The sequence below is a fragment of the Macaca fascicularis genome, chromosome 2 (assembly GCF_037993035.2).
Source record: "Macaca fascicularis isolate 582-1 chromosome 2, T2T-MFA8v1.1".
Classification (NCBI taxonomy): Eukaryota; Metazoa; Chordata; class Mammalia; order Primates; family Cercopithecidae; genus Macaca; species Macaca fascicularis.
The window spans coordinates 183425762-183449536 of NC_088376.1; the positions used below are offsets into that span (position 1 = coordinate 183425762).

General features: G+C 37.3%; 1 protein-coding gene across 1 annotated transcript; it reads left to right on the forward strand.

Moving 5' to 3' along the window:
• The first annotated feature begins 7556 nt into the window (after positions 1–7556).
• Positions 7557–8059, forward strand: LOC102146006 (large ribosomal subunit protein eL32-like). The gene has a single exon (XM_045385361.2). It carries the CDS (start codon positions 7610–7612, stop codon positions 8015–8017), a length of 408 nt encoding a protein of 135 aa, XP_045241296.2. The 5' UTR covers positions 7557–7609; the 3' UTR covers positions 8018–8059.
• Positions 8060–23775: the final 15716 nt, after the last annotated feature.

A 23775-nucleotide genomic window follows, 5' to 3' on the forward strand; every position in this document is an offset into this window, starting at 1 on the left:
TTAGTCCATTTACATTTAGAGTTAATATTATTATGTGTGAATTTGGTCCTGTCATTATGATATTTGCTAGTTATTTTGCTCGTTAGCTGATGCAGTTTCTTCCTAGCTTCAATGGTCTTTACAATTTGGCATGTTTTTGCAGTTGGTGGTACCGGTTGTTTCTTTCCATGTTTAGTACTTCCTTCAGGAACTCTTGTAAGGCAGGTCTGGTGGTGACAAAATCTCCCAGCATTTGCTTGTCTGCAAAGGAGTTTATTTCTCCTTCACTTATGAAACTTAGTTTGGCTGGATATGAAATTCTGGGTTGAAAATTCTTTTCCTTAAGAATGTCGAATAGTGGCCCCTGCTCTCTTCTGGCTTGTAGGATTTTTGCCAAGAGATCTATGTTAGTCTGATCGGCTTCCCTTTGTGGGTAACTTGACCTTTTTCACTGGCTGCCCTAACATTTTTTCCTTCATTTCAACTTTGGTGAATCTGACAATTATGTGTCTTGTGGTTGCTCTTCTCAAGGAGTATCTTTGTGATGTTATTTGTATTTCCTGAATTTGAATGTTGGTTTGCCTTGTTAGGTTGGGGAAGTTCTCCTGGATAATATCGTGTAGAGTGTTTTCCAACTTGGTTCCATTCTCCCCATCACTTTCAGGTACACCAATCAAACGTCAATTTGGTCTTTTCACATAGTCCCATATTTCTTGGAGTGGAGCCTTTGTTCATTTCTTTGTACTCTTTTTTTCTCTAACCTTGTTTCCTCACTTTGTTTCATTAATTTGATCTTCCATCACTGATACCCTTTCTTCCACTTAATTGAATCTGCTACTGAAGCTTGTGCATGCTTCAGGAAGTTCTTGTGCCATGGTTTTCAGCTCCATCAGGTCATTTAAGGTCTACCCTACACTGTTTATTCTAATTATCCACTCATCTAACCTTTTTAAAAAGGTTTTTAGCTTCCTTACAATGGGTTTGAACATGCTCTTTTAGCTTGGATAAGTTTGTTATTACCGACCTCCTGAAGTCTACTTCTCTCAACTCGTCAAAGTCATTCTCCATCTAGCTTTGTTTTATTGCTGGCAAGGAGCTGCAATCCTTTGGAGAAGAGGCACTCTGATTTTTAGAATTTTCAGCTTTTCTGCTCTGGTTTCTCCCCATCTTTGTGGTTTTATCTAACTTTTATCTTTGTTGTTAGTGACCTACAGATGGGGTTTTGGTGTAGATGTCCTTTTTGTTGATGTTGATGCTATTTGTTTCTATTTGTTAGTTTTCCTTCTGTCAGGTCCCTCAGCTGCATGTCTGTTGGAGTTTGCTGGAGGTCCACTCCAGACCCTGTTTGCCTAGGTATGTATCACCAGTGGAGGCTGCAGAACAGCAAATATTGCTGCCTGATCCTTCCTCCGGAAGCTTTGTCCCAGAGGGGCACCCACATACATGTCTGTCAGCCCCTACTGGGGGGTGTCTCCCAGTTTGGCTACACAGGGGTCAGGGACCCGCTTGAGGAGGCATTCTGTCTCTTCTCGAATGCCGTGTTGGGAGAACCACTGCTCTCTTCAGAGCTGTCAGACAGGGACGTTTAAGTCTGCAGAAGTTGTCTGCTGCCTTTTGTTCAGCTAAGCCCTGCCCACAGAGGTGGAATCTAGAGGCAGTAGACCTTGCTGAGCTGTGGTGGGCTCCGCCCAGTTCGAGCTTCCTGGCTGCTTTGTTTACCTAGTAGAGTCTCAGCAATGGGGGACGCCCTTCCCCAAGCCAGGCTGCCACCTCATGGTTTGATCTCAGACTGCTGGGCTAGCAATGAGCAAGGCTCCATGGGCGTGGGACCCTCAAGCCAGTCATGGGAGAGAATCTCCTTGCCTGCCTGTTGCTAAGACCTTGGGAAAAGTGCAGTGCTTGGGTGGAGTGTCCCATTTTCCCAGGTACAGTCTGTCACAGCTTCTCTTGGCTAGGAAAGGGAAATCCCCCGACCACTTTCACTTCCCAGGTGAGGTGACACGCCACATGCAATGGGAGTTTTTAAGAACAAACAGGTAAACAAACATAAACCTAGAAAATTGGTGCTTTCCAATTTGTTGCAGGACCCAGATTCATAAATAATTCACTATAATACACGTTGAACTGTGAACCCAAAAGGTTGATGGGGTTTTCCAAAAGACAAATGTTACATTAATAATATAGCTGAGGGAGAAACACTGTTCTGACTTAAACTCTATGCATTTTAGACATGACGAATCAGGTAAAATATATATGTATCTATATATGCTAATGGATTTTTTAAAGATGCTGACAGATTGCATCCCAAACATGTGTATATATATATGTGTGTGTGTGTGTATATATATATGAGTAAGATCAATGCAAGGAAGTATACAATAAATCAATGCTAAATAAGACGTATAAATTAGATATTCTAGGTTTGGAAGTCTCCCTTTCTGGTTAAAAGCTGCAGAAAATCATGGTAGAGATGGCATTCAATATATGCTTCAAATTATACAAGGAACTTTTATGTCCAATCTTAAAAGCAAGGTTATACAGTATAGGGGAACTAAATATATATTTTAAACAGTAATAGTCTAGAGGGGTTGGAGTTTAGGTGTATTTATAAACATGTGAGTACCAACTTCATGTGATAGTTGAGTACCAACCAATATGCCTAGAGTAAATGTTTAGACCATATTTTGATTTCATTAAATACCACAATAAACCATTTCACTTATGTCAATTCATTGAATTAGTCTGTTGGTCAGAAGAACCACTAGAAAACTCCAGGAAACTGGCCTTTAAGGTTCAAGTTATGAACTTTACTTCATCATCTGTGAATTGAGCAAGTGACTTTACCTTTCTAGGCCTGAAATTTCCCATCTTTAAAATGTGGATGTTGAATAAGATGGTCCTGAGTTTTAGGCTTCTGCAGTTCCTTGACAGACAAGCTTCCATTTTATTTTCAAAGATTTGTGGGAATCATGCTATTTTATGTTTATCTTTTAACTTTCCTGAAATATGGGCTTTTATGAGCAGATTTATTTGGTATAAAGGAGCAGTTATCAAATGGAGTCTCTTATTTGGGTGAAGAATCTATGGCTGGCATGATCTAGCGTGCCAGCTTATGCTTATGAATTCTGTGCACTACCTCTGCAAGAAGAAGGCACAGCCAATGGGTATTATTTATAATACATAGACTATAACTACTCAGATTTTTTTTTTTTTTTTTGAGACAGAGTTTTTTTCTGTCGCCCAGGCTGGAGTACAGTGGTGTGATCTGGGCTCACTGCAACCTCTGCCTCCTGGGTTCAAGAGATTCTCCTGCCTCAGCCTCCCGAGTAGCTGGGATTACAGGCATGCACCACCATGCCCTGCTAATTTTTGTATTTTAGTAGAGATGTTGCTCAGGCTGGTCTCGAACTCCTGACCTCAGGTGATCCACCCACCTTGGCCTCCCAAAGTGCTGAGATTATAGGCATTAACCATTGTGGCTGGCCCAACCACTCAGAAATTTGATGACTTTTTTCCCCTTGAAATATCACAATGATTCCAACAGTGAACATTCATTACACACAGCCAGGAATATTAATCTTTGTTCTCTTCAAACACCACAAAGAGGCATCTACTTGTATTTCCTCTGTGCTCATGATAGTTCTTAAAAATACACACATCACACACAACTTTGAAAAACATTTTTAAGGTATAGGAATGTAGAAAAGAAGGTATAAAATTTTTAATTATAAAGAACTTGCTGTGTACATATGACTTCTGATATTTAAGGAGCAAGTTACAGGATGTCAAATCTGATTTCTTTTTTTTTCTTTTAGAGTTAATGAGAAAGGACAGGAATATGCCTTTAAATAGAGGAGCAAGATTCTGCAATAAGCTTTTTATAAGACATCAGCAACTTGCTAATAGATTTCTTTTCTCTTTGAAACTGTCAGGTTGAAGGCTGAGCGACCCAGTCTCATTTTCTACTGAAGGGATTGTAACATGTGGTTTCTCCACTTTGGCTTATCAGGTTTATGACCCTGTCATCTCTATCGACAGCTTTCTTTTTTAAAAAATCATACACTTGAAACAGATATAATGCAGGTATATACATAAACAGTCAATTTCTTTGAGTGGTTCTCAAGTTAGATTTGTCTTTGGGTTGTATAAAACTTATTTTTGCATAATTTAACTTGCCAATAATTATTGAGTGATTCAAGAAACTTTTCTATTCAAAACATTTTCAAAATTACCCTTCAACTGAGGAAGAACTTGTCACAAAATACTAACAAGGCAAACATAAAATTGTACTTATGTGGTAACAAACATTGCTGAAAAGGAAGAAGAGTCTCTGAACTAGAAAGTTAGGATTTTTATTTCTATTGCTATTATTTTCACTGACTTACAACCAATCTCTGTGGCACTGTTATTTATATCTTTTTCTACTTCTCACCTCATATGATAATTGTTGAAGCAGAAACAGTTTCCCAAGTTTGGAATTAAAAAGAATTGCCGTTTGCTGAGTGCACATTGCTACCAATGTTGCTGTAAGAAATAAGTAACTTCTGAATCAAAACATAGGAATCTGTAGCAGTTGCCACAAACCAAAGAATCCTCAAAATTTAATATTTTCTTATTTTTGTTCCAACTTCTCATTCTGGGATAGAGGAATTCTGGGATATCCTATTTTCTGCCTATGATTTCTGTGGTCCTTTTTGTTTTAGTTTTGTGTTTTCTCAATAAGGAAAACGTCTGATTAAGTACTTTGTTGACTCATTCTCGTTTAAAGGGAGGTGGCGGCATCTTCCCACTGCGCTCTGTTCACTAGGCAGCAGCCTCCGCCTCAGACCGGGTCAGGTAGTTAGAGCCCTGGCGGGAAAGCTAGAAGAGGGAGGGACATGATACCTGGGATTCTTTGCCCAATTTCAAAAAGAGGGTTTCTTCTCAATTATTTTATACTACAACTTTGTTATTTGCTTTATGCAGGCCAAGTTGAAAGCATCTCATGATTCTATTATTATTTTGATTTGTTTTGGCTTGAGACACATGTTGAAGCCTTTTTTTTTTTCCTGTTGAATGGCTGAATGTTTGCATTTCAGAATTTTACTGTTAGAATTGTCATGTAGCGTGAGCCAAGGTTCTTTGGTTCTACTAGATTTCGATTTCACTCATACCAATTAGAGGGAGTTCCAGCAGTCAATTTCTTGTCTTAAAAAGCAGTAAGTTGTTTGTCATAATTCTGGTCATACCAACAGCAAGGTTTTCTAAGGCAGCTCCAGAAAACTATTATAGGAAAAGGAATTTTGAAACATGATTTCTGCTGCTGGACTCAATCACTGAATATTCTAAATCAAGGTTTCCCCATTTCTGCCTCAATTTCTCCACCTGGAATATAGAAATGGGATCATATAGGGTATAATATAGAAATGATGTTTTATTGGGCCACAAATATAAGTAATTATAAGATCTTGACAAATTCTTCAAGACCCTTTTTAGAAGATGCACATTTGAAGCTACACTTAATTAAGCAAAAATTATTTAAGAGGTTTGCCCCCAAAGCACTATTTGAATATATAAATCTATAACCATGCTTGAAAACATTATTCTTAAAAAGCCAACAGCAAACTGTGTAGAAAACATATTCAAGCATATTCAAGTATAATGCACATGAAGAATTCTCATCAGACCAGCTGAATTAAATGGCAGATGGATATGTAACATCTTGGTACGTGGGCAGATTTAAACTCTAAGTATTCACTTTTATTTAGTCTAAGAAAAGTATAAATTTCCATTGATTTAAATCAGAGTAAACACATAATATCTACATTATTCTACTTTTCCAATGTTTCTAATAAGGAGATTTTTTTTCTCTGATATGAGCAGAAGTATATCAAGTTTAGGGCCAGAAATTTGGACCTCTACATAAAAATCTTTTCAGGAGTCATGATACTCTTTTGGCTATTTCTTTTGCATATGCTTTGGTTTCATGAGCCTTCCTGCTTCTTTTTTTTTTTTTTTTTTTTTTTGAGACGGAGTCTCGCTCTGTCGCCCAGGCTGGAGTGCAGTGGCCAGATCTCAGCTCGCTGCAAGCTCCGCCTCCCAGGTTTACGCCATTCTCCTGCCTCAGCCTCCCAAGTAGCTAGGACTACAGGCGCCTGCCACCTCGCCCGGCTAGTTTTTTGTATTTTTTAGTAGAGACGGGGTTTCACCGTGTTAGCCAGGATGGTCTCGATCTCCTGACCTCATGATCCGCCCGTCTCGGCCTCCCAAAGTGCTGGGATTACAGGCTTGAGCCACCGCGCCCGGCCAACCTTCCTGCTTCTTGATCTGACCTTTTCAGTACCACATTAAACTGTCAATTTCTAGTGCTTATTTGGATTATTTTCAGACTGAGCATATGGATTTTATAGTAAGTCGTAACACCATTTTGACTCCTTAGTAACTTTTTCTCATCATAATAGTATTCGCATTATATGGAATCATGTGTATTTTGCTGGGCTAGGATAAGATGAGGGTGTAATATAGAGAATGTGTTTTAAAGCCATTTATGTAAAAATGAGAATCTGGATGAACACCATTGCCGTCCAGCTATTGACCTGCAGGATATATAATGTACACCACTGGCATGGAACACAATCTGAAGTGATTTAGTAGAAAGGATAAAACATCTTTACTAAGGCCCAAGGAGCAAATGAATACTTTTCATAATAGTTTCTAGAACTTAAGCAAAGAATATTAATATTTATGTACATTCTTGTGAAATACATATACCTTTGTTACATCATTTAATACAACCTCTCCAAAAGTAATGTAATAGAATACAGGAAACTGACAATGCAATTAGGAATTATCTCTCAATTTTTATTTTTGAAAACAGCTCTGGAGTACTTATCAACAGAAGAGCTGTCAGGAACAAAGTGAACACAGATTTGACTTGGTTTCAATTCATTCATGCTCCATCTGATGCTGGATTTGGGCAATGGAAAGTCTGCCTGAGTGCTGGATGATGGTCAGGAGAGGACCACACAACTGTTAGTAGAACTTAGGCGAGGGTCATCAAAGGACACCCCACAACAGCGATCCTATTCAGTAACTCTTGCACAGTGCCTTGGATTTGTAAAATGCTTTCACATCTATTTCCCCTTTTTGAGCCTCACAAAAACCCTTTTGTCTAAGTAAGGTAGATAAAAATACTCCAGTTTTATAGATGGGAGAGCTCCAGTTTGGAGGGACTGAGAAACTTGCCCAAAGTTACAAAGTAGTAAGTGATAGATGGGGTTCAATTACCGCTCTTAGGACTAAAGTCCAGCGCTCAGCCTCTATAGGCTGCAAGTAAGATGAGACAGGAAATAAATTTATACATTGTGGAAAGCGCTTCTTTGATAGCCTGTGCTTAATAACAGACTGAAATGCTCTGGGCCATCTTAATTACTGAAATATCCAGATGCCGAAAATTCTCTTTAGTGTTAATTATTGATGTAACTACTTGTGTTTTTGTCTGAGGGTTTGAAAATTCTTTCAATATTCCAGGTCATTAATAACATCAGATGTGCCAGGAAAAGCACATGGTAGCTTTAAGTTATAGAGTGTGGTCCCTTCTCTCTTCCTCCGCGCTGCCTACGGAGGTGGCAGCCATCTCCTCCTCGGCATCATGGCCGCCCTCAGACCCCTTGTGAAGCCCAAGATCGTCAAAAAAAGAACCAAGAAGTTCATCTGGCACCAGTCAGACCGATATGTCAAAATTAAGCGTAACTGGCGGAAACCCAGAGGCATTGACAACAGGGTTCGTAGAAGATTCAAGGGCCAGATCTTGATGCCCAACATTGGTTATGGGAGCAACAAAAAAACAAAGCACATGCTGCCCAGTGGCTTCCGGAAGTTCCTGGTCCACAACGTCAAGGAGTTGGAAGTGCTGCTGATGTGCAACAAATCTTACTGTGCCGAGATTGCTCACAATGTTTCTTCCAAGAACCGCAAAGCCAGCGTGGAAAGAGCCGCCCAGCTGGCCATCAGAGTCACCAACCCCAATGCCAGGCTGCGCAGTGAAGAAAATGAGTAGACAGCTCATGTGCACGTTTTCTGTTTAAATAAATGTAAAAACTGCAAAAAAAAAAAAAAAAAAAAAAAAAAAAAAGTTATAGAGTGCAATTCCCAGGCAAAAGTAGCCCCTGTTGTATTTACCTTTAATAAGGATTATGGTTTGTTGCTTAATCAAGATAGCATCTAAGGAAGAGAAAAGCAGTCAGCATAGAAAGATTTCCTTAAACACCTTCCCTCTTCCTGTCCTGACTCACCTGTCACTCCTCTCCAAATATTCTGGCATGAAACGAAACAGGCAAATGCTGTTTGTGGAATGAGAATTGCTTCCCAGATGGTTCCTTAAATCTTGATCAGTTCTGCCTCAGATTTGGAATGATTTAACCTTACGACTATAATCTCGAGTTCTTCCAATGACAGTTCCGACTTAACCACCTCGAAAGGCCATTCCACATAATCTTGGGGAATGTCTCTTGAAGCTCAACTATTCCTCAAAGAACTCTTATCGCCACCCTTCCCGGTAAATTAACATTTTCCTCCAGTTGTTTGTCTCACAGAAGCCAGGAAATCCACAGCTTTTTGACCCAATCTGAAAGGGAAACTTCCCAGGAAGACTTAATGAAAGAAAGTAAGCCACAAAAGAGGAAGAAATAAAAAATGACTCAAAATGGCTTAGAGCAAAAGTAATCAGTTAATAATTCTGTGGTCACATAGATTTTTTGTCCCAGAAATCTAAAGACAAAGATTGTTCATTTTACATGGCTGTATATTTTTATAGTAAAGATCCTTTTGCATATTTGAACTCCTGTTTTAATACTTTGGTCATCAATCAGTTTTCTAGAAGGTGAAAGTAATTGATTATTTTTCTGGGGCATCTAATTCTTATTACCTATTTATTGGTCTTCTACTAAGTGCAACCTATTGTGTATGTTGCTGGGAGGGGTGGCTTAGGTACAGTGAGGAAATACGCTGATTCTTACCCTCAAGGAGCTACATTAAACTATTAAATAAATTTTCTAATTTTTGTGGGTACATAGTAGGTGAATATATTTATGGGGTATGTGAGATATTTTGATATAGGCAAGCAATGTGAAATAAGCACATCATGGAGAATGGGATATCCATAACTTCAAGCATTTATCCTTTCAGTTACAAACAGTACAATTATACTTTTTAAGTTATTTTAGAATGTACTATTGAGTGATTATTGACTACAGTCACCCTATCATCCAATCAAATAGTAGGATTTATTTACTCTTTCTATTTTTTTGGTACCCATGAACCTTCCCAACCTTTCCCTGAGCCCCCCATTACCCTTCCTAGACTCTGGTAACCATCCTTCTACTCTTTATTCATGAGTTCAATTGTTTTGATTTTTAGGTCCTGCAAATGAGTGAGAACATGCAATATTTGTCTTTCTGTGCCTGGCTTATTTCACTTAACCTAATAATCTCCAGTTCCATCCATGTTGTTGCAAATGACTGGATTTCATTCTTTTCTTATGGCTGAATAGTACTCCATTGTGCATATGTGGCACATTTTCTTTATCTGTTAATCTGGTTGATGGACACTTAGGTTGGTTCCAAATCTTAGCTATTGTAAACAGTGCTGCAACAAACATAGGGGGTGCAGATATCTCTTCAATATGCTGATTTCCTATCTTTTGGGCATATACCCAACAGCGGAATTGCTGAATCATATGGTAGCTCAGTTTTTAGTTTTTTTAAGGAAACTCCAAACTGTTCTCTGTAATGGTTGTACTAAGTTACATTCTAACCAACAGCGTACAAGTGTTGCCTTTTCACATTGTTCACTGTTGGCATATAGAAATGCTACTGATTTTTGTATTCTGATTTGCATCTTGCAATTCTATTGAGAATGTTTATCAGTTCTAAAAGTTTTCTTGTGAAGTCTTTAGGTTTTTCCAAATATAAGATCATATCATTGGCAAACAAGGGTAATTTGACTTTTTCCTTTCCAAATTGGATGCCCTTTATATCTCTCACTTGTCTGATTGCTCTAGCTGGGACTTCCAGTACTATGTTGAATAACAGTGGTGAAAGTGTGCACCCTTGTCAAGTTCCAAATCTTAGAGGAAAGGCTTTCAGTTTTTCCCTACTCAGTATGCTACTAGCTGTGGATCTATCATATATGACATTTATTATGTTGAGATACGTTCCTTCTATCTCCAATTTTCTGAGGGTGTTTATCCTGAAGAGATGTTGAATTTTATAATGTCAAATGCTTTTTCAGCATCAATTGAAACGATCATATGGTTTTTTTATCCTTTATTTTGTCGATGTGATGTATCACAATGATGGATTTGCATATGTTGAGTCATCCTTGCAGTCCAGGGATAAATCCTACTTAGTCATGATAAATGTTCTTTCTAATGAATTGTTGAATGTGGTTTGCTAGTACTTTGTTAAGAATTTTTGCATCAATATCCAAGGAGCTACATTAAAGGAAGATAAGAACAGCACATTTAAAATAAATTTAGTTAATTTTTATACCAAGACAGTGAAAATTTTAAAGTTACAGAGAAGGGACACATGACTCTGTAAAAAGGAGAGACTCTTCTGGAACCCTAATAAAGTTTATATAAAATTGACTAGAAATAGCTATTTCACTCATTTTATTGAGTCTTGGATACCTTCTTATTTTTCTACTTTTTGTTAAGAGTTATTTTCAAATAAGAGCAATTATTTGTGAGTGTCTGAATGTAAGGTAGAGAGGATTCTGCCCCTCAGCTGCTTTAGTGTCCTGAATGATTTCTGGTGGGGATTTCTGCCAGGCAGTTGATGGAGGATGCCGTTAAGTCAAGCTTGGGGAGGAGATGACTTGGAATTGATGTTTTACTGAGTTCTTGTCAGAATACATGCTGGGATTCTCAGAGTCAGTGAGATGACATAAGTATAATAACTGAAGACATCTGGCCACAACATTTAGAGACCCTTAGAAAAGCAGAGACTTTCTCCATTAACCTCTTGCTTAAATTGTATGGACTAAGACCAGACATGGTGGCTCATGCCTGTAATCCCAAGACTTTGGGAGGCTGAGATGGGTGGATAACTTGAGCCCAGGAGTCCAGGAGTTTGAGATCTGCCTGTGCAACATGGCAAAACCCTATCTCTAAACAAACAAACAAACCAACAGACAAAAAAACAAAAAAACCCCAGAAAACAAAAAGCATAGACTGTTTTCAGCAAGCAGGGGCCTCCTGCTAGTTGGGAAAACATCTGAAAGCTTTGGAGGCTCCCTGTTTCCTTCAGGTGATAGTTTGATAAGGTTATTATTATGATTTTTTTCAATAACACACCAACACACCAAAGGTGATAAATCACTTGAATCACTCAGTAAACTAACTTAGCATAACTGGATTTCATGATCTATTTCTATACTTACTATCCTATCTCCTGAGTGATTATTTGCTATACATCCCATGCTTGTTAAAAAAATCATTGTTGTTGTTTTTTTTTAAGGGCTTCATGGCTTAACAAAAGTCCATAACTGCCTTAAGTGAGAAAATGGTAGAAAATTGAAATTGTCTTTCATTTCTTCATTCTTATATGTTTCAAACTTGACAACAAAAATAACTAGAATTATTTCTATGTGTCTCTGTCTTTTTATATATTTCACATATACCTCAAAATTTATTATGAAGAAAGAAAATAAAGCTGGTCAAATATCTACATAAGAAAATTTTAGGAGACCCTTCTTTTTGGGAAGTGGAATGGGGTAGGGGGGCATACCATAGTAGTCTATTATATAAATTAAAAGAATGCTTTAGACCAGTGGCTTGGTTGCTAACTTCATCTGCCTCAGAGGAAAGGAAGACTTTCTGAGTGCAAACATATTTTGTGAAAAGGAGGGGGGTCTCTGTTGGGAAAAAAAAAAAAACAGTGGAAAGAATGGGATGCTTGGAAAAAACATATTTTAAACAGTTGGACAAAGACAGCTGGTTCATTTTTTTTTCATCCTGCCAAGCCATTTCTACTTAGGATTAAAAAAAAAAAAAACCACAGTTTGATATTGAATTCAGAACCAAATTTTCAAAGAAATGCATTGCCAGGGAACATACATGGAATTCCCACTGATAATAGCATAAAACGTGAAAGGATACAGTCTGACCTCCCAGTGTGGTCTCTCCTTCTAGAACACCAGGTAACCAGCTAACAGTGTATCTTTGTACATACACAACTTGTTGCTAGATTGTAAGTGACTTGAATTTCAGTTCTTATTTGGTTTCTTTTTTTATAGCAACTTAATAAATAATAGATACTCAGTAATTGTCGATAGTACTACATTTAAGATTACAATTCAGTGAGACTGCTAGGATCTCTGTTAGTGGGGTCTGCCAAGAAGCAGGCACAGGCACCAAGACAAAATTAAATTTGCAAGAATATTTTAGGGGAAATTTCTGGGGAAAATGCCTGAGAGCAAAAACAGGGAAGGAACTGGGAGAGACATCAGTTTGTAAACACAGGTCTGACAGCAAATGAAGGAGAGAAGGAAGGAGGAAAATTTAGGTGGAAACATGTTTGACTGAAGTACAGTTCTAAGAAAAGGTTGACCTCCCCGCTGAAGAGTCCTTGGGCCAAAGTTGCCTATCAAAGGAATCTTGCATTTCCCAGGAAAAGGCCTGATTTAGTGTCCCTGTTGCACTTAATCACTGGCCTGGGAGTAGCTGGTGGAAAGTGGGACCTAGGAGCAAAGGCATTGATGAGATTTGAGAATGCCACCTCTCCGGTTGTTGTCAATAACCCGCCCTGCAGAGGGAGATCCAAGAGGCATATTCTCATGGCTAACATGTAGTCTTTGGTCAAATTTTGTGCTTTTCTCTAGCAACAAGGGGAGCTTTCTTTTGGAAACATCTACTCGTGGCTGTGAAGATTAACTGAGATAATGTATATAAAGGGCTTATCACAGCAAATAGCATGCAGTGATAGTAAGAGACAGGTCTTTTCTTCTTATTATTAATAGTATTACCTGCCTAGCTAGTATTTTCTAAACCTTGTTATGTACTAAGCATGATCATGGGCACTTTGTTTGCAGTGGGGCATACTAGGAGCACACTAGCTTTGATGGTAGACAGAATGGAGTTTTAAACCGGGATATGGCACTTACTAGCCATGTGATGACATTGGGCAAATTATTGGAAGTCTTTGAACCTCAATTTCCACATCTGTAAGACAGAGAGAAAATATCCACCAGACAGGGTGGTGGTAGCGATATCAAAGAAATAAAGTGCTAGTGACTAGTACATATGATAAATACTATACATGGTTTTTGTTATTATCGTTTCTAAGAGTTGCAAGAACTCACAAAAATTATTGGTTCTGAAAGGCTTTCCTGTGTGGACTACATCAACTGGGCTCTCCATGTCCTGAGGTTTTCTTCAGGATTTGGACAATGGAAAGATCTTGCAGGAGCCTGTGGCAGGGAAAGACAGTGAGGTCAAGGATGTAGTATCCCTTGGTCCCTTCCTTGTGACACTGGCTGTGTCACTTTACCAAATGTCACGATTCTTCTCAAGATAGTGGACTCCAACCAACTCTCACTCATTCTGGATTCTGCTAATTGCTTCCTCCTCTCTCTCTTTCAACTGGTGGTTAAAACAGCTGTCACTCTTTCTAGGTTACTGAACTAGCCTTTGTGGTTCCCCCAAACTCACACATCCCTCAGAAATACACCCTTTCTCTGAATTATTGTACTTTTGGGTATGCCTTCCTTTCCTATTAGGACCTCTTTTTTTCAACTCCACACTTTGTGGCCATGAAATTAATAAGCATTAGATGTTAAAAAATAATGACCTTTTAACTAGGGAACATGAAAGACAAAAAGGGTGATAAAATATTTGGGATCTAGCACCAAGATAATTGGTTTAATTTAAGAAAAACTCACAAGTTCTTTCAAAGAAAATGGTATTTGAAAACAACCATGCTAAGACCTAGGGAGAGAGTGTGGACAAGAAGCTCCACCTCTGACTGCTGAACCCCTGCATGATTTGGGGTGTGTCCCTTAACCTCTCTGACTCTTGAATCAGACCATTGGTGAATATGGGACTGAGATCTTTTTGACCGTAACAATACTGGCCACCAAAACATTGTTTATGGAGAGATATTTTATTTTTTGGTTCTTGGAGAGGTGCTTTGAAATTCTTGAGTAAAGGACAAATGTAACAGGGCAGATGATTTTCATCTTCTGTTTGTGTTGGATTCTGCTTGGAAGAATCTTCTGAAGTTGAGGACATTGACAGGAAAGACCACAGGGACTCCTGTTAGTGGGGGATGGACAGGCAGGGAAGATGATCCAAGGGAGGGTTCTCCTGTTTTTCTGGCCAGTATGAAGTCTAACATTCCTGAAGTAAAATAGTTTGAAATCAATAGTCCCAGGTAGAAACACATTATTAAAGGAAAAAATGGAAAATCAGACACCATCAGTGTGAACGTGAAAGCTCTAGCCAGCAGACAATTTCAAACAGATTTGCAAAAGATTTTTTTGAGAGCTACTCAAATGGGATTCTGTGTTTTCTTGGACCTCAGACACCAGACACAGGGCCCAGATGATACCTATAGATTTGAGACAGATGACCTGTTCTCACTCTCTGCTTTTTGGCGTTGAGAACGAGCAAGGAGGGCTTTCTCTTTGGGTGGGAGATGTTTTCTTAATGGCTACAGGAAAAGTTTTGGCTCTTGGTCCGGAAGTGGTCACACACCACCCTAATTAATTATGTTTAAAGGATATGAGCAAAGCTACATTATTGAAGATAAATTGGATTGGCTTTGCTTTCTTTTTGGGAGAGAAATGAAAGTGCTCAGTAGCTGAAACAATAGATGCCAGGAATTAGAGGAAAATAATAATAAAGCCTCTGAGAGCTCTGAATAGGGTAGGGTCTTTCTTATTTCTTCATATACCCCTAGCTGGCTGTCTTTTGCAGGTCTAAGTTAGGCACCCCTTGTGGTCTTACTTCATGCCACCATTAACCTCTCTTTTGAAATGACTGGCAGTTCACAGAGCACACTTTCTCATCACCACAGTCCAGTCACTCTCCTTCGTCTCAGGTGCCAAGAACACCCAGCACAAGGAACACGAGGCCAAGTTGAGGGTGGGGTGTGACTCCCTGGCTAATATTTAGTCGCAGAAAAAATAGAAAATAAGAATCAGATGTTCTTGTTCAATACTTACTACTTTGACTATTTTGAGCAAGTCTCTACCTCACTCAGGCTCATCTGTAAAATGGGGCTGTTGTTAAAATCCAACTTGTATTATAGCTGTCTTTATATGTAGACATGCTATGTAAACTGGAATTTACTATGTAAAGGTAGCTGTAATTAACATGAAATATGTAGTAAAAACGCTATTTTTTTTCAGTTTGTCTGTTTCCTTGTTGCCTTTTGATAGATAGTAAACACTTTGGGAAATTTACCTCTGTGCAATTGATCCATTTATATTTATTGAGCTTCTGCTTTGTGCAAAGCCTTATGCCATATGGTATGGAATATACAAAGGTGACTAGCACGTGGCCCTGGCTCTCAGATTACACAAACTAGTCAGAAATTTGAGACTCTTGAAAATAACTACTAGTGAAGTAGACTATCATGTTTATTTTTTTCCTGCCTTTCCCAACACAACCTTCTTTTCCACTCCATATGGCCCTAGTGGGGTTGTGACCATGGACCAGAGTTCTCAGTATCAAGAATGAGTTATCATGGTATTGGAATGAATGAGTAACAACCATTTACCCATCACTGGAACACTACTTAAATTCAAAGTCCAGGCAGCGGGGCTCTGATTAGACATCGCAAGAGAAAAGCCTTTTTTTTTTCTTTCTTTCTTTTTTTTTTTTTTTTTTTTTGGTGGGTCACTAATCTGGAAATAAATAAAATTGGAACTAAAGAAAATTAGTCTGCCCTTGGAGAGAATAAGGCCACATAGAGGGGAGCAGAGATGAAAGATTAAAAAGAGAGTCAGAGACTGAGATCTGAAAACGTCTTCAGGCATGACTGTATTCATAGTAAAGGTGCATCCCTCCTTTACTTCCCATTTACCTAATACATTCTCTTTTGACTCCCTTTTGGTGTAAACCACTTAGGGCAGTTTCATATCACTTGCAATTAAATGGGCTGTGGTAGGCAGAAATTTGGTTCCCTTGTGTTACTCCTATGAATATGTTATGTTAAATGGCACAAGGAACTTTGCAGGTATAATTGGGGTCACTTATCAACTGACCTTAAAATAGAGAGATCATCCTGGATTATCTGGGCAGGTCTAATCTAATAACATAAGCACTGAAAAGCTGAGGTATTTATTGGGCTAGTAACAGAAGGGGAAGTCAGGGAATTAAGGTACTATTGTTGGCTTGACGAAGGGGTCATGTGTGAAGGAAATGGAGGCCTTAGTTCTATAACCACAGAGAACTGAATATTACTCAGAAGCAGAATCTTCCCCAGAGCATCCAGATAATAGCCCATCCCAGCCAACATCTTGATTAATTCCTTATGATTCCCCAAGTAGAAGACCCAGTTAAGGCAGGCTGTACCTGGACTTTGGACGCACAAAACTGTGAGATAATAAGTGGGTGTTGTTTAAGTCACTAACTTTGTGTTTATTTGTTATGGCAGCAAGAGAAAACTAACGCATAAGTCAAATAAGTGGTATTTTTCCATTTAGTAAAGTTTATGGAGCCCCTGCATCATGTCCAATGTCTAGAGCCACGTGGACACAAACACTAAGTAAATACCAAAAATAATTACACAAAGTTCTCTTCAAAGGCTTTATGGCCTTTTTATAAAGAATGCTTGGAAGAAAAGAGAATTCTGGGTACAGTGGCAAGGACAATGTCTTTTTTATCTCTCTGTCTCCTGACACCTTCCTGGCACATTATAGGAGCTCAACTTCTATTTGTCCCACTAAACTGAATGGTTTTACAATACTGTTGATTCAATAGCACATGGTACTGGGGAGTCAAGAGCCAAAGACTTTGGTGTGGTTTGGAAGTTATGCTTTAGGGAATGTTTTCTGCTCTGGTCTTCAACTTATATGTGAAGAAGGAAAAACTTATTTAAATGCTTAAGTTTACTTCTTTCTCTTTAAAATACACATCTGCGTGGTCTTCACAATGATTCATATTTTGATTCATTACTAAGATCAATTGTGATTATTTATGGCTTATGGTTTAAGTGGCCTCAACCATCAGCACATTTAAGTCAATGCCTGGAGCAGATTCAGGAATCAGCAAATTCAGCAATTATACTCGCATCTCAAAAATTTAGTGTGATTAGGCTTCGTTAGCGTTTTCTCCTTGGTGACTACCATCAGTGTCCAATCTAGTTACCAGTATTTGTCCCTTGTCATGGTTCCAGGTTGTGCAGGGTGCGCTGGCCCTCCCTTTGCATGTTGATACTCCAGGGTAAATTTCCTCTATACACCAGCCAGATGTCTGAATTCTGTCCCCCTCACTCCTTCGATCCCTGCCAGTCCCAGTTATTAGTTCCTCTCCCAGGGCTTGTTTGAGATTTGCAAACAACTTGTCCTCTACACTTTCCACTACCTCCATACTGCCTCCTTACTGGCTTACTTCCCCCTATTTTACTGCTTATCTCTTACTCAGGAATGGGGATGCATCTTATGTGACCCCACATTTACTTTCCTTATGATTCTGATACCTAACAGGAAATATCCACATACTCTTAAATTGTGATATCCTTCTGTAGGATAGCTAATGAATACTTTGCATTTCTGAGATGTGAGAATTTAGAGTTCCAGTAACTTTGATCCATAGAAAATATCTGGGCTAACTAAACAAATAAATAAAATATTCTATCATGATTGACTCTGTTCTACAGATGTGCTGTTCTTGAAGTTCTTGCTGCTGTCCTCAGAATCATGTCTTCACATCTGAAAGGAGGCAACAGCATTGAGCAACAATCTGGGACTCTATTTGATATCTTCCCCTGAGAAGTGTTAAATGTTGCCATAATCTTGACAGTTCAAAAGCTAGTTATGTGGTTGATATTTTACCAATGAGATGAATGTGGTGAGTATCACTTTTCCTTTAATTAGTTCTGTCAGTACAAACCTGGCAAGAGATAATAGTAAAGAGATATTGGCATTTAGGCGTGTTCATACTCACTTTTATGATTTAGGATTATGACAGCTTTCATGGTCAGTATCCTAACAGCAACCCTGTCTGGTTTATAAATTCTGAAATTACAGTGTTTTACTTCTTTCCTGTTCCTGCAGACAGAAGCAGCAACACTCATCAGACACTGCAGTTTCATCAGATATGGCCATGTAGCCATGAAAACATTTTATTTTATATTAATCAGCTGATATTTATGATTCATGTGGAAAAATAGGTCTTTCCTTTTCTTTTTTTTCCGACAAAGTTTGCTGTATAATTTAATGTGTGTGTGAGTGCTTTCTTGTTTTTGTTTTTTTTTTTCAACTATTCACTGTGTTTTGCGTGATCAAAGTTATTGTCTTCTAAAAAAAGGAGCTGTTTGTCTTTTCCATATTATTATTACAGAGCCTTGGAACACATGTATGACCATGCTTTTTACTTTTCTGGTTTGAATTATTAGAATTCAGAACTTATTCTTGGCATTCTACTAATAGAAAAACAAATGAACAATTATTCCCTTGTTGATTAAAAAACTTATCATTTTTTTCCATGCATGACATTTTCATGAGGGAAAGAAGATAACAGACAGAAGCTGGTTAGGCTAGGAGAATAAACAATAATAATAATAATAGCTACAGTTTATTAAATGCCTAACCCATGCCTGATAATTTATATAAATAATATCACCTTCTATTTCTGATAATATGGTGGGACAGATACTCAGATAAACTTTCCCAGTGAAAACCATTAAAAAATGCTATCTAATAGTGCTTAAAAGGATTAATGAGCAGGCAATAAGGTAGATAACTATCTGGCTAAAATCTGGGTCGATAAAACAGAAGTCCAGACAGCTAAACTACTGCTAAATTTTACTTTATCCAGAGGACATTTACTGAACATAGTAGCCTTCAGATTCAATTTCCTCACAGAGTTATGAGACAAGAAACAGAGACCATGGGACACTGGGACAAAAACACTCTCCCTTCAATGGTGAGAGTGAACAACAGGGAGGGTGAAATATAAATTCCACATCCTCCACTAAGAGAGATAAATATTTGGAAAATATGAAAGAGCTTAAAAGTCACACAGGAGAGGGTGAGATATCTAATGTAAGTATAATTTGAGTTTCATTAAAAAATAATGAAGAGAATGGGAAAAGGTAATATCCAAAGAGATGATGGCTGAGGATTTCCCCAAATTATTGAAAGACATAAATCCTCAGATACATAAATTCCAATAAATCCAGAGCAGACATTAAAAAAGAAATCCTTACCAAAATACATGAGTAAGCTACAAAACACCAAAGACAAAGAAAATATCTTTAAAGCAATCAGAAGGAATAAACTGATCACCTACAGAAAAATGGTTGACAGCTGGTCTCTTGCAGCAACAATGAAAGCCAGAAGAAGAGAAATAGTATATTCCATATGGTGAGAGACAATAATTGCTGATTATGAAGTTTTAACCGGGTGAAGCTATCTATAAATCAAAGGCAAAACGACAACATTTTCAGGCAAACATAAACTGAAACTCAACTGACTACCCAAAGATCATCATTAAAGTACTTTCTAAAGGATATCTTTCTTTTTATTTTTTATTTTTAAATTTACATCATAGTATTATATTTTCCCCCTGCCTTCCAACTTTGTTTTAGGTTCAGTGGGTACATGTGTAGGTTTGTTACCTGGGTAAACTGCATATTGCTGAGATTTGGTGTACAGATTATTTTGTCCCCCAGGTAATAAGCATAGTACTAGGATAGTTACTTTTCCATCCTCACTCTCCATTCTCAAGTAGGCCCCAGTGTCCAACATTCCCTTCTTTGTGTCCATGTGTTTTCAGTGTTTAGCTCCCACTTATAATGATAAGATGTGGTGTTTGGTTTTCTGTTTCTGTATTAATTCACTTAGGAAAATGGCCTCCAGCTTCATCCATGCTGCTGTGAAGGACATGATCTTTTGCTTTTTTTATGGCTGCATAGTATTTCATGCTGTATATGTACCACATTTTCTTTATCAGTCAACCATTGATGAGCATCTATGTTGATTCTATGCCTTTCCTAATTATGAATAGTGCTTCTATGAACATATGTATGCATGTGTTTTTATGGTAGAATAATTTATTTTCCTTTGGTATGTACCCAGTAATGAGGGTTGCTGAGTCAATGGTAGTTTTATTTTATTAATAAGTTATTTGAAAAATCTCCAAACTGCTTTCCACAGAGGCTGAACGAATTTACATTTCCACAAAAAATGTATAAGCATTCCCTTTTCTCCACAACCTCACCAACATCTGTTATTTTTAGTCCTTTTAGTAATAGCTATTCAGACTGGTGTGAGATGATAGCTCATTGTGGTTTTGATTTGCATTTCTTTAATCATTAGTGATGCTGAGCATTTTTTCATATACTGGTTGACCACAGGTATGCCTTTTTTTTTTTAAGAAGTGTCTGTTCATGTCCTTTGTCCATTTTTAGTGCAGTTGTTAATTTTTTGCTTGTTAATTTAAGTTTCTTGTATTAATAGATTCTGGATATGAGACCTATGTTGGATGCATAGTTTGCAAATATTTTCTCCCATTCTGTAGGTTGTCTGTATACTCCGTCAATAGTTTCTTTTGCTGTGCAGAAGCTCTTTAGTTTAATTAGGTCTCATTTGTCAATTTTTTTTGTTGCAATTGACTTTGGAGCTTTGTTGTAAAATCTTTCCCAAGGCTGACATCCAGAATGGCATTTCCTAGGTTTGTCTTATAGTTTTTTGTAGTTCGAGGTTTTATATTTAAGTCTTTACTGCATTTTGAGTTTGTTTTTGTATATGCTGAAAGGAAGGGGTCCAGTTTCAATCTTTTGCATCTGGCTAACCTAACCAGTTATCCCAGCACCATTTATTGAATAAGGGGTTCTTTTTCCCATTGCTTGTTTTGTTGATTTTGTCAAAGATTAGATTATTGTAGGTGGGTGCCTTTATATATGATGTATCTAACTTGTTTCATTGGTCTACATGTCTGTTTTTGTACCTTAACTATGTTGTTTTGGTTATTGTAGCCTTGTAGTATAGTTTGAAGTTGAGTAGTGTGATGCCTCCAGGTTTGTTCTTTTTGTTTAGGATGACTTTGGATATTCTGGCGCTTTTTTAGTTCCATATGAATTTTACAATAGTGTTTTCTTTTTTCTACTTGTGTAAAAAATGTCATTGGTAGTTTGATAGAACAGCATTGAAATGGTCAATTGCTTTGAGCAGTAAGGCCATTTTAATGACTTTGAATTTTCCTGTCCATGAGCATGGAATGTTTTTCCATTTGTTTGTATCATCTTTGATTTCTTTCAGCAGTGTTTTGTACTTCTCATTGTAGAGATCTTTCACCTCCCTCGTTAGCTGTATTCCAAAGTATTTTGTTTTATTTTTCTGTGTGGCTATTGTGAATGGGATTGCATTCTTGATATGGCTCTCAGCTTGGATGTTGTTGTTATATAGAAATGCTATTGATTTTTGTACATTGATTTTATATCAAAGGATATATTTCTAAAGAATATATTTCAAGAAGGATTTAAATGATCCTAGATGGGAAATCTGAGATGTATTAAGAAATGCTGAGCAAATATAATGGTAAATTTAAATAAAGATGGCACTTTGAGAGGCCAAGGCAGGTGAATCACCTGAGATCAGGAGTTCAAGACCAGCCTGGGCAACATGATGAAACCCTGTCTCTACGAAAAATACAAGAATTAGCTGGGCATAGTGGTGTGCATCTGTAATCCCAGCTACTCAGGAGGCTGAGGTATGAGAATTGCTTGAACCCTGGAGGCAGAGGTTGCAGTGAGCCGAGATGACACCGTTGCACTTCAGCCTGGACAATAGAGAGAGACTCTGTCTCAAAAAAATGAAGAAAAGAAAGAAAGAAAGAAAGAAAGAAAGAAAGAAAGAAAGAAAGAAAGAAAGAAAGAAAGAAAGAAAGAAAGAAAGAAAGAAAGAAAGAAAGAGAAAGAAAGAAAGAAAGAAAGAGAGAGAGATAAAGAAAGAAAGAAAGAAAGAAAGAAAGAAAGAAAGAAAGAAAGAAAGAAAGGGGCATGAGGAATATGTCAAAACTAAAATACTGAAATAAAAGGCAGAACTAAAATACTGGAAAATAACAGCACTTAAATTGGGAAGGGAATGAATAAAGTTAAAATTGTGTTGTTCAATAAAGAAATGAAGATATTTTTATGGTATGCATGTTATAATTTCTAGGAAGACCATTAAATAGTAAAATGGTACATGTCTTTGAACCTAGTAGAGGAAAAAAGGTGATAAAAAATAACCAAGTTTATTTAAAAAGGCAAGAAATGAGAAAAAAGAAATCAGGAAAAGGCAAGATAAATAGAACCTAATAGCATATCTCAAAATTAATGAAACAAAAATTGACAGAAATTAAAGATAAATAAATTCTCAATTATAAAGAAGGTCTTAAGATATCTATCAGAAGACAAGTGATGGAGCAGATAAGGAATCAGTAAGAAAAATAAAGATTTAAACAATACAGTTTACCAACTATATCCTATTACACATGTTTAACATTGTACTCACACAATGCAGAATACAAATTCTGTACAAGAACACAAGGGACATTTGCAAAAATTGACCATATAGTGAGTCTCAATAATTTCCAAAGTTACCTGTCATTCTTTGAACACAATTCAGTTAAGCTAGAAATCAATAGCCAACAGATAACCAATAAAACTTCATGTATTGGGAAATTAAGAAATACATTTCTACATAAACCACAAGTCAAAGAAAATAATCATAGTAAAACCAGAAAATATTTAGAATGGAATGATGGTGAAAATACTACCATTAAAACTTATAAGATGCAGATAAAGCAGCAATTAGAATTCTAGCTTCTAATTATTATATTAAAACAAAAACAAAGATGAAAATTAATGACTGATACAGCCATCTTAAGAGGATAGGAAAAGAAAACTGAGGTAAACACAGAGAATCTGGGAGAAAGGAAATAATGAAGATATGGGCAGAAATTAATGTAATGGAAAATAAGCATAGAGTAGAAAGGATGAACAGAAACAAAAGTTGGTTGTTTGGAATGACTAATAAATTTGACAAATCTTTGATCACGAAAAAAAGAGCTATCCCAATTAAATAATATGAGGAATATAAAAGAGAATATAACTGCCACTATTAAGGAGACAATAAAATGATAGTATGAATAATTTCATGCCAGTTACTTTGAAAATTTATATGAAATGGACAAATTCCTAGTAAAATGTTACAAAAATTGATTTTAAAAAATAGGACACATGAAAGGTCATAATCATTAAAGAAATTGAACAGGTAGTTAAATATCTTCCCACAGAGGGAAACTCCAGGCCTAGATAATTTACCATGCTGTCCAATCAAACATTCAAAGAACAAATAGTTTCAACGTCATAGAAATAATTTCATCTGCAAACAGGGACAGTTTGACTTCTTCTTTTCCTAACTGAATACCCTTGATTTCTTTCTCTTGCCTAATTGCCCTAGCCAGAACTTCCAACACTATGTTGAATAGGAGTGGTGAGAGAGGGCATCCCTGTCTTGTGCCAGTTTTCAAAGGGAATTTTTCCAGTTTTTGCCCATTCAGTATGATATTGGCTGTGGGTTTGTCATAAATAGCTGTTATTA

What these genes read in the sequence shown, in the direction of transcription:
- LOC102146006 (XM_045385361.2), top strand. Translation starts at nt 7,610, where the DNA reads ATGGCCGCCCTCAGACCCCTTGTGAAGCCCAAGATCGTCAAAAAAAGA.